This window comes from Dinoponera quadriceps, unplaced genomic scaffold (assembly GCF_001313825.1).
Source record: "Dinoponera quadriceps isolate SergipeBrazil2010 unplaced genomic scaffold, ASM131382v1 scaffold1872, whole genome shotgun sequence".
Lineage (NCBI taxonomy): Eukaryota > Metazoa > Arthropoda > Insecta > Hymenoptera > Formicidae > Dinoponera > Dinoponera quadriceps.
Window position 1 is genome coordinate 101,049 of NW_014555944.1, and position 17,432 is coordinate 118,480.

A 17,432-nucleotide genomic window follows, 5' to 3' on the forward strand; every position below is an offset into this window, starting at 1 on the left:
GCGAAAAATCACGTTAGCTATTTTATACGTCATGCAATGCAACATAACAAGATGCACAACTTGAAGAATCGAACTTCCGAATTTGCACGTTGCCGAACTTTCCTCACGGCAAACAGCAACGAGGCGGGGTCGGGTACAACTTGATCTAAGTTAGCGAATTACCGTCTTTTCATGAACTTACGGACCCGTCCGCGACAGAGGCGGGGAAATTCGATTAACCGGAATAAGCGTTGGACCCCGACTTCCATACTGTCGGTCCTCGAGAGTCAGTGTAAGTTATATAAAGTGGGTAGTGCGTGAGAGTATATATTTCGGGATGGAATGTGTCCTTACGCCGGATATGCGTGACGAAGTAAACGACATGCAATTGAATTTAATCGGAGAATTTCGCTCAACAATGAGGTGAGTCGACTATTAGCACGATAATAGGTTCGCTTTAAATGTAGCTTAATATATAAAGCGATTCTCTTGTAAATCGTCGTTTCACGTCACTCTCGGGAATCGATATTGGTAGCCACACATCGAGTCTCCGTCGAGCTTGACCACGGATTCCGGTACGGAAAGCGATAAATCGGTATACGTGTGATGCGTGCTTTCCAATCGTTTTGTGCTGGCGCGTGTTATTTCGATCCTTCCCACAAAGGATATCGCTTGGAAGGCTGCGGAGCAGCGCGACATTCCTCTCGCGCATTCTCGATCTCGTAAAGAAACCTCGAATTCGGTATAAAGGGGAAAAAACGTTACAATTATGAGAAAACTGAAACGGGTGCTTCGTCGTCAGGGATTACCATGCGACTGAGACTGTATCTTTTGATTATTATATCGCGTACGTGCATATAATAATCACGGCAAAGCCGATTAAATCACGAGCAGGGTAATCGGCAAGAATATTCGCGTACGCGGAGTGGCCGAGATATAAAAATGTGAACGCGAAATCTCGCGACGATATAGTTGAAGTATAAAAAATGCAGGAACTGAGAGAAGCGCGTATTCTTGTTTCTACTTAGCATCCCATTTTGCACCTCGACTACCTTCATCTTCGGACATTAAACTATAAAATAACATGAAAAGTTGACGGATTCCAAGAGTAAAGATTTCAGCTTTCACTGTCTCTCCAATTTTGAAACGTTAATGTACACAGAGGGAAAGAAATAAATTCGTGATATTGTTAACACAAGGCTCTACTTCAGCGCCTAAACGTCGAGAAAAACGAGTGAAAATACGGACCGATGAAACGGATTATGATGCGACGAGGAATGTCCAATCCAATATCGTCCAGCCGATAAACGAAAAAAACGGTAAAGAAATATTCAGCCCCGATCGATTTCGTCGGACAAGGCAAGCATGACGTTGCGTGACATCGGCGACACGCGGGTTCTCCATTTTTTACGTGTCGCACGAGGATCGCTTCGGTGTAATTATACGTAATCATACGGTAGATACGTGTGTAGAGACCGCGATTGATCTCTCCCTTCCTCTCAACGTTGATTCTTTCTTCCGATTAGACTTTCGCGCGGGCTGATCCGCAAACGCAACTGACGACTGCCTCTTGCGACCATAAGGACGTGTCAAATATCGCAGACGAATTACTAAGCGGAGTGGACATCGAATTTCGATGCAATTTGCTATACATTTGAGAAATAAATGTTAATACAACTATTTACGCCTCCTCGACCGAACGATTTCAGCTTATACGTAAAGTTGATTCCAGCGTTTACGGGATGGTAAATTACACTTCTAACGATGGGATTGAGTATATAAATAAATAAAAAAAAGAAAAATAAAGGATATAAATCGAAATTTGGTACAATGCCGGTTTTAATTCACTGTATCAAACTATCGACAGATCAAATAAAATGATTTGTCGAAAAAACATTATGTCGCAAATACACGTTTACAGAACGTTTGAAACAGAATGATAACGCATTTTCAAATAGTTCACATATATTTATGAAATATCCCATTGACGTGGACAAGAAATAACCAGCGGACGAAGGAAGAACCTTCAAAAATGTTTTAATAATAAATATTGAGATCCACACAAAATCAAGTCGGACTAAATACATCTTGTCCGCCTCAAGAGACATCATTCTACATAATGATCTGTTTTATATCACAATTAAAATTTATCTGGTGTTAATGATGACGTTCGTCTCGAATAAGGAAATTGAGATCACCGGTGATGTTAGTCTGCAGATTAGTTCTAAGATCGAAACTTTGATTTTTCAAATGACACTCGTGAAATACTGGATTATGGCATGCACGGAAATCATTGTGAGATAATGCGGTATCGATTATTAAAATAATTAAGATCGCTGAGTTCTCTCGTGGATGAAATCTCGCCGTTATATTCGCGCGTTATTAATGTTTCAGAATGTTTATCAACATGTTTATGAACTTTTGGATTGACCAATTTCAAGATAGCGGTACTTAAGTCTCTGTTAATTGATTAAATTATTACGTAGGCCAAAAAGTTTGTTCAAATATATTTGAGCAGAATTTTACTTTATCATATTTGATCGAAAATTACACGCAGACCAAGTAGGCATAGTTATCTGGGGCTTTTTTCTAACGCAATCAGATATTTTTATTGTAAAAGACGGTCGGTTCGTTTTCGAAAAAGGCAAATAGTCGAACGGTATCGAAATATCTGGTAGGACAAAAGTCCCGCAAGATTAAACAACACACATAAAAGGTGAAGATTAGACAATGTCAGTCCGATTAGATGGTGGATGCATGGACGATAGGAAATGTAAATACTTTTGGAAACACAAGGAGTAAGTATGCTCGTTTACAAGAAGTAAATATGCCCGTTTAAAAGTCGAATCTGTCGAGCTTGAGTCATGCTGTGTAGTTTGGGTGATTAATTATTGTAAAAACGATGAGAAGTCGCCCATTGCGATAGGAGATATCTCTCATATTCTGGAAATTACCTGGAAGATAAACATATCGATGCATGGACCAAGTTGTATCGTTGACGATATTTATTCTCTAAGAGAATAATACAGAGTATACTTCGAAGCAGTCGACGAAATGTCGAGAGCGTTATCCATACGTTAAATTTATCGATAGAGATATAAATCTCTCGCTGACGTCACCCTGTTTAAAATCGAGTGGACGTCCGGTTGTTTTCTCCGGCTATTTAAATAATTAATTAACATAATAACAATTAAATATATATTAGAATTTTCTCCCACCTCTCAATCTTCCCATACTCTCGAATACGTTTCTGCTAAGTACTTCTTTCTCTATCTCTCCCTCTCTTGTCTTCAATAGCGAGTACAAAATTAATTTGGAAGTGTCGGTTTCTCCGTTTATTTCGTCCTCGTGCCATTTTTCTCCGTACGATCAGTTTCTTGCGGTAAGAAATTTTCTCAGAAGAAACTGCATATAAAATATATTCGATTTTTGCAAAATATAATTGTTAAGATGCGCAATAAATAGCTCAACAATTAATATCTCGCGATTCAATTATCGCTATTTCGAATAAACATGAATTAAGATCAGATAATGGACTAGCTATATCGAAATCGCTCGCTTATTAAAGCACCTATATGACGTATACACACGCGTTTACCACAAAACCGCGACCGACCGACCAAATCGAATTTTGCGAGCATGACAAACGAAGGCGACATCCAGCCGGTGAGTCCATTCCGGCGAGTCTAGAACTCCTTCTTCTTCTCCTTGTCCACCAAGATATTGTCGTGGTAACTGATCTCTTGGCCAGCAACAGCCGGATGCAAGTAATGCGGCTCCACGTCGATCTTCTCCTTCACGTCCGAGTCCAACACCAAAGAATGGTGAGGCCCACGATGAAGGTGCTGCTGCTGCTGCTGCTGTTGATGCTGATGCTGATGTTGGTGCTGGTGCTGATGCTGATGGTGATGCTCATGTCGGCTCTCCTGCTCCTGGCCATATTTCTTCAGCATTTCCCTCAGCTTCTCCAGATCTACTTCCTCCTCTTGAGAGAACAGCTCTTTCACGCCGGCCTCGTCAAGTTTCTGCGAGTCTTTTAATTTTTTGAAAAGATGAAGGAATTCGTTAGTTTGCGCCCCGTCCCTGGTCGTGTTCTTCGAGTTCAAATTTGGATCTAACAGCAAATCGGGCGTCTCGTGCGCTACGTTCACGTTCTTGTCCAGGTTCTCCTCCGTCAACGACTGCAGCAAGGTATTGTAGTCCGGTTTGATCTTCGAGGTTTCCATGCAGGAGCTGCACGAGCAATTCGTTATAATTTGCACCTTCTTCTGCATAGTCACCGGATTATTCTGCTCGTCTTTGCAATCCAGCGTAACCTAGAAACAGAAGATATAAAAAAATTACGATATAATATTAAGAGATAAAAAATTAGAAATATAAAAAATTACGATATAATATGAAATATTATTTCTGGTAAATAGTAAAGAAACAGGGAATTCCAATATTATCTCGGATCTTTCTCATAATACGAATACTTATGAATCACGTAGGAATTTGTGATCAGTCTCATGGCTCACAAAGTAATCAGAACGATGAAAAATATACACACTCAACAGTATAATTACAGGAACTGGGTGTACTTATAAAAAACATAAGATCGCAAAATTCAATTAACTGCAACTCCGTCAAGTGCTTGGAGGCTATAAAAAAATACTGTATTATGAGAAACGTGACAGCATTAAACATTATTTTCTCGTAATCGGATATATTTTTTTACACGTGCGAAACACACATTATCGTGGGAAGAGGATAAAAATAAAAATCGATTAAGTCCCGAGTTTAGACCATCATTCCTTTCTTCAGATTACGTGATGTCTAGTTTATATAATGCATACGGTGTGTTCTTCAAATTGCAGTTGCTGAGTAACGGTAATATTAAATGATCACAGTTACTGTGTCTGCACTTATCGATCGTGGTTTAATCGACGCGTCTGCGTGCAGGTACTCACAGTGTGCCAAACACTGTCCAGAGGTTGACACGAGTCGCAGTAAGGTCTTATGAGGTCACCGGGCGCGGAAGGCTCGCTATGAGGGACCATGTAGGAGAAACAGGCGCCGACGCACACATTGTTGTCCAATTCCTGTGAGGAACATTGGGGCCATGTCACCACTTGCTTTATGGGCGTCGTCTTACACCAACTGTGCTTGTCCGGGTACAGCACGATGTTGTGAACCTGCGTATAAAATTGATGACATAAGAGCGAATGAAAAGGGATATCAAACGATATTACGTAAATGACGTGACCCGTCATTTTTTCCATGTGAGAGGACCGATCGAGAAAGATAAGTGCTAGAGCGAATTCGGAGTATTATTAACGAGAGGAAACGAACCTTGTGTTCACGATGAGCATCAAGCGAAGTAGAATGCATCATTAACAAGAGCATCGTCGCGGACAGCCGCCGTATCGTCCCCATGATCCCTGAAACAATGCAAGGGAACAGAGGGTATCCGAATCTTTCCAATTAGTCGGACAAGACGGGGAATAATTCAGACGTCGGAGGGGTCGTATAATTCTCAGAGAAGCGCAAAGACGGGAGTGAGCTTCGCGTCTGTGAAATTATCTTCGACACTGAAGAATTATGGCGGTGGGAACGGAGCGACGAAGGGAGAGTAGAACGCGGGAAAGAGAGTTGAAATGCAAATTCGCTTCTTTTCTGCGAATCGAGTGTCTCAGGGATCGTGATTATTTTCCCGTAAGGAACGACAGCCGCGTTGTTCATCTCGAACTTTCAGGTTTGACCGGTATTGCGTCACAAGCGACACCGCGTCATATACAGCTTCTTTTTCACCTTCGCTGCCTCCGTTAGCGTCTATAAACATTTGGTATCGATACGTTCGATGTACGCGGCGAAAAACGGGCCGTGAGTAGTCGAGGCGATCCGGACATCGGTTTCTACCCGTTGCGAGCGTATAAGCACGAAGGTGAGGCAGTGCTTCCATAAACTACTTTTATTCCCGAAAACTTAATTAGATGGTTCGCGCGACCTCCAAGTGTCCGTAAAAGAGACGCGAGGAAAGTTATAATACCCTCGTTGGAGTTTCGGCGCCAACGGAGGAACGGGTTCTCGTTATTGGTGATGGCGCGACGCGGTTCATTCATAGATCGTTAAGGCCGATCCCCCGATCTCAATGTGGCATGCTCGAGTTTTAACTTCCCGAGATTTTGAGATAAAGGAACTCCTCGAGTCCTCTCGGAACTCTCGGCGAATAGGCGGGAATCCGTCGTGGATGTCCCTGCCATAAATAATGGCGGATTTAAGGCACCGTTCCTGGGAACAGAGATGCACTCCTTCCGGCGGTGTAAATATTTCCAAAGCCGCGGGTATGGCGCCCGGTGAGATAAAAGATAGAAGAACGTGCTCTCCATTTAAATACGACAACGTGAATACGATAAGGAATCAGAATGCCGCGAATAAAAAGTCTCGCCCGGTGTAAAAAGAATCCGGAAGGGAATTTATCGCATATCCAATTATAACGTAAAATTTCCCTCAGGAGGATATTTGAATACTAATAGGATTACACAGGAAGGATCAGCGCCGGTAGCCGGTGGAGGATTACATAATGAAAAAACGGAGTACGGAAATAAAAGAGCAGGCCAATGAGACATTTTCTCTATCATTCGGACACATCGGTTTTTATACGCGGCACGAAGAAAAAGTTTCACGTCCGAAACGTGTTCTCGTTATAAACGATTCGACTTATCGCGAGTTAATTCTCCGGCGATCTAACCGCAACGACACCGATACGAATGTCGAACCAGGCGGACGTGGCTCCAATTACGTCGGCTCCGTTTCGCTTTCGGTTGTCCGGAGAGAAAAAGGAGGAGAAAGAGAAGAACACTCAAATCGATCCCGCGACGTTGCATAGGTACTATCGCGCCGTCCTTCGAGGATTCGTCGGGGCTCGCGAGCTGAATTCCTGACAACGGCAAGAATCTTGTCCCTCGGCGGACAATTGGTCGCCGGTATTTCCAGAGAGAGGATCGACTTTTCGTCTCTCACCGGCCGTCTCGTCCACGATGCATCTCGATTCCGATTCTCTCCCTTCGTCGCCTCATTTTCTCCTCCTCCGCCTTCTTTTCCTCCTGCTCCGCGGCTTCCATCTTACTTCACCTATATTCTCCGCGAACGCATTCGGTTCGGATCTTTTTCTTCGCTCCGCAACGCAACCCTTCGTCCTCCTTTATTCTCGCCCAGAGAATCTCTCCGATCTTCCGTTTTTTATTTCGAGTTCCGAGAACCACCGGTGCAGGGTGCAGGGCTGCCGCGCCGTTTTCGTGGATTTGGAACAACGCGTTGCCGATCGGCACGCGAAAAACGAGACCGAGACGGCGGGTATGTGAAAACAGAGGATGTAACGAGCTGTTTTGTTTTCTACTTTTTTTTCAGCGGCAGCTGATTAGAAGAAGCGAGATACGATTACCATCGAGTGACGAGATTACCGAACGAACGATGATATCGTGAAAGTTGTCGCGTCCGGCGCGGAGATAAATCCTGTTCCCACTCGGAAACTTGTTTACAGGATGCAACTTGAGGATTCTGGAGAAACGTATCGCGTTTCAAAAATTAGGCCTCTCGAATAATTCTTGTTGAATCATCCTGTATGCTTCGAGGTGCCGCGGAGGTGTGGGGCAACACGGTACCGGCCGACCGTCTCATTTCTACGAGCGGAGATTTGAATGACCGAATAAGACGCAACAGGGACGTACTCGATCGAGTTCCGAACGATCAGGCTCTCGTATTTGACCCTTGACGCACGTTGCGTGCTCGTTACACCGCGAGCAAGATTATCGTCCTTTCGTGGATATTCTTGAATTTACAATGGCAACACGAAGGCGTTCCCACTGGAAACAAAGTTAAGCTACCGCGAGGTTTGGTCACGCGAGGTAATTGCGCGCATCGTAAAATCGATATATGTAAAACGAAGTTAACTCCCTGACTTCGTCGGACACGGAATTGAATTTCACGTCGTTCTGCGGAAAAAACTTTCCTAACTTCGTTCATTATCCGATAATTTTCATGACTCTACCGTGAACGTTTCCCCGACGTTTATAACTTTTGACGCGCTTAATCGAGAAGATTCCATTGATCTTCATCTATTCTTCTAGTTAGAACTCACGTTCCCGAAAGCACACTTTAAACTCACGCAATCACGCGTATGAGCTATATTCGGTAATCGATCAATGTTATTTAATAATTCGAAAAAAAAAAAACAACAACAAATCAAGCAATTCGCGTCTCTTTTCTCCGCGGTCTCAAGTCGCTGCGCTACCCCTCCGGATCGATTTCGAGTTGCGGGTGTATTAAAAAGTTGAACATCGTGAAATTCAGCGGGTACGGCCCTGCGACGGCCGCAGCCAGAAGTCCAAAGCTCTTTGTTGCTGCGCCACCTTCTCTTCTCGCCTCTAGGTCCGTGTCGGTGGCACGGAGGACCTCTGGCCCACCTCCTTCTTCACCTCCACCTCCCTCGGTCCCGTGCCTTCGATTTGCTCGTGTCCTCGAGATACCGAGAGAGGATAGAAGGAGAGCGATACCGGACGAAGGGAGAAGGAGGACAACCGGCGAGAGAAGAAGGACGGAGAGAGGGTCCTGCGCCCAGCCGCGAGATTAATTTGATTTTCAAGCAAATTTGACGCGCCCCCGAGCCTAGGCGGTGCCGGCACAAAGGGCGCCGCGGCTGTCCGCCCATGTGTGTGCCCGTCGAAATCCTCGACGGTTTTCCATCGATCCAACGCTTGATCTCCTCGACGTCTATCCTACGTCGACAGCGTGGCGGCCGATGGACGCGTCGGCGCGTTCGTTATAAAAGCGCGATGCATATCGCGGACGTTTTAGCGTCGAGCGCTTTAACCGCGTCAGATGTCAGATTGTAACAAACTGAAACGTCAAGATGGTTCCGATAGCTATGCGTATCGATGACGTCAGCAGCGAGGAAGTCGCGGTACTCCTGCAACAAGTTCGCTCCGACGAGGACGCGTGCGAAGATCCTCGCTGATTCTTCAGCACGCCTAGCACTTTGCACTCTCGTCGACACGCATTTCCATCGTTTTCGCGATCGGAAATTATACGGACGTTGCGATGAGTCAGGTCGATGTATGAGACCCTTCAAACGCACCGCGAAGCGAGCGAGCGCCTGCAATAGAGTACAATCAAGTCCGATAGCTTCGCTCGTGTTTGCTTTTCTTTTTACGCAGCTGAATAACCTTCGCCAACGTCTTTCGCCGGCAATCGTAGCTAATATAAATTGCGCTTACGTCCAACGCGGAGTCACGGGTCGCTCATGCGTGAACGTATCGCCGCGATGAAGCTGTCCACGGGGGAAAAAAATATGATCCTTGCTGTCCACAGCAGCATGCGCGCCGATCATCCCCGCGGTCCGCGTATAATACCTCCTCGGCGAAGGTCCGGTCGCCCCGCAGTTCAATCTCCCGAACTTAACGATCCGGTGCGCGGCGAGCGCCGGAGATGACGGCGAGTGATATATCCATAATTAGGTGTCTCGGGCTTTAATCTCCCATTGGTTTTAATGAAAATCTCCACCTCCCGTTTTGACATACCCTAATTTCACATTTCGTTGGGACGCCGGCTCTCGTCCGCCGTTTTTCTCCCTTTTTCCCTTTTCTCTCCTCTCCTCCCCCCTTCCTTTTTTTTCTCCTCGGGATATCGGGGATACCGTGGGCGAACTAATAGATGGCCCGGGGGTACGGGGCGAGCTTGAAGGATGGAGGAGGAGCGGAGAAATAAAAGAAGAGTCGGCCGCGCGAGGGTGCGGATCGCGCGAGGGGACTCCGGAGTAGCGAAGAAGAGGAGAGGCGTAGGGCCCGCGGGGCACGAGAAGGAGAAAGCAGGAACGGGCGAGGGAGAGAAGGACGGCGCCGAAAAAAGGAGTTTGCCAACAGCACCGGGGGATGCCCCGAAAACACGCTGGACGTGTGGCGCCATCTCGGCTCCTTTTTTTTCTCCCTCTTCTTCGTCGTCGTCCCCTCCGTGCCGCGCGATTCCTCGTGCTTTTGTTTCTTCGCCCATACTAATTCTTCGCGGGCTGCGCGGCGTGCCCGGAACGCGTGGGGAACGAACGTGGGGCCCCGTGAGAAGAGGAGACGGGGGGACGAGCCAGGCGGAAGAGGATTTACACGGAGTTTTGCTCCGTTCGCTTCTCGTTAGGTAGCCCGTGTTCGGAACAAGTCGATCTTCTTTTTTTTCGCCTTGCTTCTCTCTCTCTCTCTGTCGTCAACAAACTCTATGCGCCGTACAAAATATTCTATACGGAGAGATGAAACGCCTGAAAAAAGGGCACTACTCCTCTCTCCCGACGTCTTCAACGTCGAGAGGACCGTTGTTCTCCTCGATTTCCTTCACTTGCGGTACCCCAAGAGTCACGTTTGATCCGAGACACTCCGCGAACGCGGCGGCGGCGGCTTTGTTCCGCTTGCCCTTATTTTGCTCGGGTTTCTAGTTTCACGCCGAATCGTGGAAGGGAGACACGGAGGTGGAGGTGGTAGGCGACGAGGTGGCCGCGTAGCACACGCGACTCGTGTGCGCGACGCTTTAGGGGCCCCCTCTCGGTGTGGTGGCCCCCGTGAGCGCGGACCACATACCTGCAAACGAACGCTCTTAAAAGAGAGGGCAGAGCCAAAGAACAGGTCGTTAAAATGTAATGACATTGTTGTTTTTAATGCTCGCCTCTTTAAAACGGGCCCTTTCGTCTTCCTCGAGCCTGCCCGCTACTTCTGGCGCTTACCGGCTGCCCCTTCAACCCGACGAAGCCCCTTTAGCACTTCTCCTTTCCTCGCTCACGCGAAAGAAGACGTGGGGGGAGGGGGAGACAAATTGCGAATTGCCCGTCCGTTTTCGACCAGCATTGTCGCTCGGGTTGGTGGCATCCAGTTACACGCTTCACCGATTCCCCTACGAAAGACCTTTCTCGGGACATCGTAGAAGATCGAGAGAGGCGGAGCAATTTGCACGGACGATCTTCGATGAAGCTTCACTTCGAAGGCAAAAGTCCAGGAAAAGCATTGCGAAGATATATTTAATGTGTGCCATCTTTTTTCATACCTGTACAGTAAGATTCACCGAAAGCTTTTGCTGACGCGATTTCAGAAGGAGATACGGGAAGAAAATGCAAGAAACGATATTTCTTCATCGGGAACGGACAATATAATTCTATTATATAATTTAATTATAATTCATCACCTACTATAAGATCGATCATCCACTCAATATTTACCGTAGGATTTCGTCGTATAACAATTTGGGCGAAAAATCTTATACGATATTAGGGCCGGGATGAAAATATTTACACAAGAAAGTAACAACGCACACGTTTGATTCGCGAGAAGTACTTAAAACCGGCGGACGATCGGCGAGACCGACGCGGCATCTCGGAACGTCAATATTCTCACCTTGTCGGATAGCTAAGTTCGACCAATTAAGTTGGACGGTAGCCGCGAGCCGGACCAATCGTGGACGGTCTCCGTTAGAAAGGAACCGATTATGGGTTCGCTACCGCGCAACAGTTTAGCTCGGCGAGCTTAACTGTTGCGTCTAAGAAGAGCTATCATTAAGTCCGAAATAGGGGTCTCGTATTAGGATTAGTGGCCGAAACATTTTGGATAGGGTGCTTCTGTATCGCTCGAGTACGTCCCCGGCCTCTCGCCCGCTCCGCGGCGTTTCGATGGAGGCACCGCGATCACCGTAACTCGATCAGCTGGTGTTGAGTTGCCCGTTTCCCTTAGTGAAGGGATAGTTCATGCTCCCAGGAACACCCGCTAGCTCGAAGATGATCGCACGAACTTACGGAAGAATTTACATTCACGTCTGAAGTTTCAACTATAATACACACCTAGCGGTAATATCGAGCGCGTCGGATTCCTGAAGCCTTCGTAATCCCCCCGTCGATTTGCGCCGTGCTCCGGAGCAATGAGAAAGAGAGAGAGAGAACATAGACGCACAACGCGAGCGTCAGCGCGCGCTCCCGTGTACACGCACACGCGTACACGCATAAGCGGAGACGCGAATGAGCTTGAGATTTCTCAAGCTGACGGACGATCTCCCGTTGAACTAATGGATTTACTTTCCGAGAGTCAGCGATTCCCGAGCTGCTCGTCAGCAGCTGGAAACTAAGAGGCGCGAGTCGCGCAGCAGCCGAGAGAGCTATTTCTCCGACTGCATAACGCGACTCCGGTTGGACTCGCTCGCGAACACTCGGATCTCGCGATCTGTCCCGAGTCCACCGGTGGTCCGGGGAGCCTTGGCTTTCCCGAAGAGAGACTGTCACTCACCTCAGCGTCACGAACGTCACCGTCCTCGTCGTCGTAGTCTCGCACCGCGAACTGCGCACCACACGTCGATCTCCTTGCGAGAGCACGTAGAGCAACGGCGCAACAGGTATTCTAGCCACCGGTCGGCCTGCCAGGAATCTCGCCTCTCTCGCGAGCGGAGAGAGAGAGAGAAAGAGAGAGAGAGAGGGAAAAACAGAGAGAGAGAGAGAAGTGCAATCGTGATCTCCGGCACTCTCTGTGTCCGGAGGAGGCGAAGTGCGCGGAGTCGTTCGAAGGAGTACAAGTGCGTACGAGAACGACCTTTCGAGTACCGAGGCTTCCGATACTACGAAGCTGAGAGTGCCGAACCGAGCTGAGCTGAGCACGAAACTGTGCTGCCGATCTCTCGTGTTCCGTTCTCCTCCTCCTCCTCCCGCCCGCCCGTCCGCCGCCTCCTCCTTCGCCACCTCCTCCTCCTCTTCTTCTTCTCTTCTTCTTCCTCAACCTCCTCCTCCAGCATCATCGCCGCCACCACCACCACCGACAGCGGGTTCTCCTTCAGCTCCTCCTTCTACTACTCGGTGCACGTTCGGTTCCCGGTTCCGTTCTCTCTCTCTCTCTTCGTCGCTCGCGCGCCTCCGCATCGGCGATCGCTGCGGGTGCGACAGAGCAGAAAGGACGACGGGGAGCAGCGGGGTGAACGCGGGAAGAGGAAGGATTAACCGTGAGCAAGAGAGATCTCCGGGCTACCACCTCTACGACGACGACGACGACGACGCGCGTCGCGCGTACTATAAGAAGCGATATCGCCCGAGGCGTTACACCGCGAACCAGTAAAACTTGTACGTCAGCGAGCCGAGCGCCGGCGATCGCGCGCTCTTCGTCACCGTCATCCTCGTCATCCCGGACGCGGAGGACTCGGGGCGGAACGCGAAAGTGACGAAGAGGAGGACTCGGGAATGGTGAGTCGCGACGCGCGCCTCCGCCGACGTTAACGAGATCACTAGGACTGCCGGCAGAAATTCGGAGCCAGCCGGATGAAAACTGCTCGATCGCACCATCTTCTCTTTCTCCCTCTCCATCCCTTTCTCTATCTCTCTCTCTCTCTCTTTCTCTCGTGCGATCGTTACTATTCAGTCTCTCTTTTACCCCTCGGTTCCCAATGACTCACCCGTGTCTTCCTCAGGTCTTCTTTATATAACTCTCTTCGACGATATATATATCGAGATCGTATGTTTTCTAATCGATATTTATAAATACGTCATATCCCGTTCGAGTACACGATTGCTTCGAAATCTAAGGTGCAAGTGTTACGGGGAAGTATTGGGAACTGGAGGGTTAATTCGCGAACTAATGGATAACGCCAGTTTCTATCATCATAGTTTAAATCTTACTGACGGTAAACTCAACGGAATTAACGAATCGCATCAGCTGATTAGCTGAACTGACCAATGCGATTGGTCAATTTCGTTGAGTCGACCGCCGATTAGATTTAATCCACGATGGTAGAAGCGGAATGTAAGTCGGTAACGTCATTTGTACTTGAGACAGGTCAACGCGCGATCCTCGGCTCTCCCGATTAGAACGCATTACTGCGTGGTTGTGAATCGCTTTATCGTCGGCCCCAGGACATCTTTCACGTGGTTCTGCAGGTTCTTGCACTTTTGCTCGGCGTTCACGTCATCGGAGCTGCCCCAAATGATCAAACCGTTGGCGCCGAGGCCGGCTATCGTGTCAATCGTGTTATATGTGTCTTTCTGCGCAGACAAAGCATCGGGTTCGATATCGACATCGGTATCAGGAGCGTTGCGAAACGTTACGAGGTGCGAAGGGACTCACCTTGCTCAGGAATTCATCTCTTCTATCTTGGTACTTAAACCAGTAATAAGGCAAGGTCCGTTGTGCGTTCGGGCTCTTCGACTGTAGCCGCAGCGCCTCCGATACTCTGCCCTTAACGAAGCCCGGACGATCTTCCTCCTTGATCTCCAGTCTCAAGTACACGGAAGGCGCGTGCAGGTCCTCGAGCGTGAACAGCCAAGACATTCTACGGGAAATTATTGCCCCTGATTATCCTCGAGGTTCTTTCCCCTCCGAGCCGCTCCTTTATCGTCGCTCACGATTAGATTACGTGAGAAACAACTGCAGGTCGCGCACACTGCAGTCTCCATCGACGAGCCGACTATCCTCGACACTGACCTATTTCGACGTGTACCCACCGTAATCTCTCCGTACGAACTCGCTAAACCGTCCGGGATGGTATCGTCGTCATTGTTGCAAATCAGCCGGCCGCGCGAGTTAAACAGCATCACGGTTGCCACGGAAAATGATTGTTGAAATTCCCCGAGTTTTCCAAACGACAGTGGAGAATTTTCCACGGGCAATATGTAATTTTAAACTTCAACGTTTAGGTGCTGGGATTGCAGGAAAGGTAGCTTGTATTATCAGAAGCAACACAAGCTTAAAAGTTTAGTAATACAATACGATCCCGAGTGCGAATTCAGGTGAAGAAAAAATAAATGAGTATTGGAAAAAGGAATACGAATAAAAGCATTTAAGGGGATTGTGAGCGAAGTTACAAATTCCAGGTTTTCTGTATCCTTCTTTGGCTTTCCCTGGTTTCCCCTGACATTTTCAATTTCCACGACTTTCCCCAGTCTTCCTGGTTTCCCAGGTCTCCGTGGCAACCCTGAATATATTCATAAATTTTATAAATCTCGGCGGCGCGGCCGAGCGACACGCTAAACGCCGGCCTGACGGCAGTCGGCGAACACGAAGACCGCGAGATTATCTCCGGATCGGCGTGTTCCGTATAAAGCGTAATGACGCGCACACGCATACGCTACTAAATTATACACACGTCGTCGGATATCGGATTATCGATCGCCGGATATTACTCACTCGTCATTCTCCACCACGGTTTTGCGATCGCAATGCGCGCTGCGCTGGCCGGGAGTCTGATTGAAGCAATAAGGATAGCCGTAGTAACCCCACGCGGCCTTAGACCGCAGCTTCTTCGCCGTCTTCAGAGTCTCCTCCATGAACATCCTACCGTACTTCTCGAAACGACGCTTTGCTTCCTTCTTGATGGCCGCGTCGCTCCAGAAGGGATGCCTCTTACGTTCCACCTCGAACGACCGGGTCTTATAGGGCTCGAGAGAGGCCCAATTTTGCCGGAAGATGGGCCGCCAGCTCTCGAAATCTATCACGCCGACGCCGCTAAACGACTCGTTGGGGATCTGCGAGACTAAATGCTCCTCGAACACCTGGAGGTGTTTTTTCAGATCGCCTTCTTGCGGCACACCGCCGTTCCTGCTCGTCTCATGTCCTGAAAAAAAGCATCAGAGGTATCTTTTAGGTAAAAGAAAGAAAACACCTTGTAGCTATTTTATTCGACAACGTAATATTCCCGATTTACCGTTCTTATCGGTCAACAATGCCGGGAACATCCCCGGGTCGTAAAGAATCGCGATCTTTTCGCCACGGAACTCGTCCATGGCGTTCTGACGAATGCCGAAATCCTTCAGCTCCTCGAATTTCATGCCATACTTGTGACACATGAAAGTGGGCACGTTCCAGTAAACGTCAAACGGGGTCGGATCGCCTTCCTTGAGGGTCGTCGCATCTGAGCTGGGGAGAAACGCGAGGTGACGTACGAGCGTGGACAAGAACACCCATTCGATAAGATATTTTCGGGCCACCGGACTCGGTTGTTTCGTGCGGTTATGAGGCTTCCGAGATTAGAATTACCCTCTCGTATCAAATAATCGGCTTCAACAATTAATAGAGTATCATTTAAAAGAAACCGTCTTCGCGTAATGCAATAAAAATAAGGAAAATTAATCTTTTGTGTTAGTCCAAAATTGCTTCAATTTTAGATGTTTATTTATTTGTCCAGACGTCTCGGTCCTAAGGATCTTCTTCAGCGAAGTAATAATGTAAAAGGCCGGTATTCATAGTCGGATCTTACATTTAAAACCGGTGAATACCGGCCAAAATTACAAGCACTTGCATCTATCAATAGTAAAGGGAAACTAAACGAGAAAAAATGAAATAAAAGTTGAGTGGATGTTGCAAGTCTGATGTGTAAAACGCAAGAAGAAAAATCGACTATCCAAACACACTTGGTCGTTAAATAAACGTGGGAGAAACGCGGAGAGCAAGAATAATAAATATATAATATAACCATCGAACTGAATAAAAATTAAATATATCACTTCAGGGACTGAAGACTATATCGAAAATATCTTGATTATCAAATGTCAAATAATGAATACTGTTAATGAAACATTTGTATTTTATTATTATAGAACCAAACCTTGTTATAGAGACACGCGAGTAAATTTAATGACAGCTTAAGTAAAACGATAAGATATCGAAAAATGAAAACACATCTGACAGATACCGAGGAAGGTCGAATTATTTAAAACCCGATAAAACCGAAGTTCCTTATGGGAGTACACTCAATGATAAAATTACCGGATATCCAAGAAGGACGAATTACTTAAAAATGTATTCAACTGAACTTTTTTCAAGGAAAATTCCGCGATTTTCACGGAATTAAAACATGTGTAATGTTCTTCAAGCAATACCCGAAGAAACCGGCGACCAGGACGGTCGCGAAGGCAGTAATCAGAGAGTTTCGAACTGGTAGCATCGTGCTCGAACTCGACGATGAAGTTTCGTGGCGGCTCTACTACGGAGATTCGGTGGTGAGGAGTTTCCCGCTGGTGAACTAGAAACTGGCGATCAGACGTCCCGGGAGTCGACCGCGGTGTCAAGGCGCCACTAAACAGTCAATTGGTAAGGTGATGTTAAACAATGCTCGTCTCTCGGCGAAGATTCGCGCGCACCTCCCCCGCTGACCAGAGACGGTTAACGTCGTTAGTGCGCTGAGAGTACGACTGAATTCCGCTCGATTTCAGCCCAGTATTTATTCCACATCGTGCGTCTCCCGTTTTCCCCACCTACGTACGGACTGCTCGTCGACGCCTCGCGGTGTTATCTAGCTCTAGGTATTGTTCCAATGATTCGATGTTTCCGCCTTTTGCGCGTATTTCTCGCCACGTTTTTGTCCTCTGTCTCTTTTTATTATTGCCACGCATTTGCAAAGGGCGCGTGAACGCTCGTCAGTCACCCTAAACTCTCAATGAACGTCTATTGACGTTTCCAGCAAGCGGGAAATCGATACAA

At 47.5% G+C, this 17,432-nt stretch overlaps 1 protein-coding gene across 1 annotated transcript; it reads right to left on the minus strand.

Annotated features, from left to right (window-relative positions):
* Window positions 1–1,909: 1,909 nt before the first annotated feature.
* LOC106745903 (hyaluronidase-like) lies at window positions 1,910–17,062 on the minus strand. Its single transcript, XM_014621905.1, has 9 exons — window positions 16,832–17,062; window positions 15,658–15,869; window positions 15,141–15,567; window positions 14,082–14,286; window positions 13,836–13,999; window positions 13,637–13,686; window positions 5,311–5,399; window positions 4,929–5,153; window positions 1,910–4,295 (listed from the first exon to the last, which is right to left on the minus strand). The coding sequence occupies exons 1-9, from the start codon at window positions 16,894–16,896 to the stop codon at window positions 3,666–3,668; spliced, it is 2,067 nt and encodes a 688-aa protein (XP_014477391.1). The 5' UTR covers window positions 16,897–17,062; the 3' UTR covers window positions 1,910–3,665.
* Window positions 17,063–17,432: the final 370 nt, after the last annotated feature.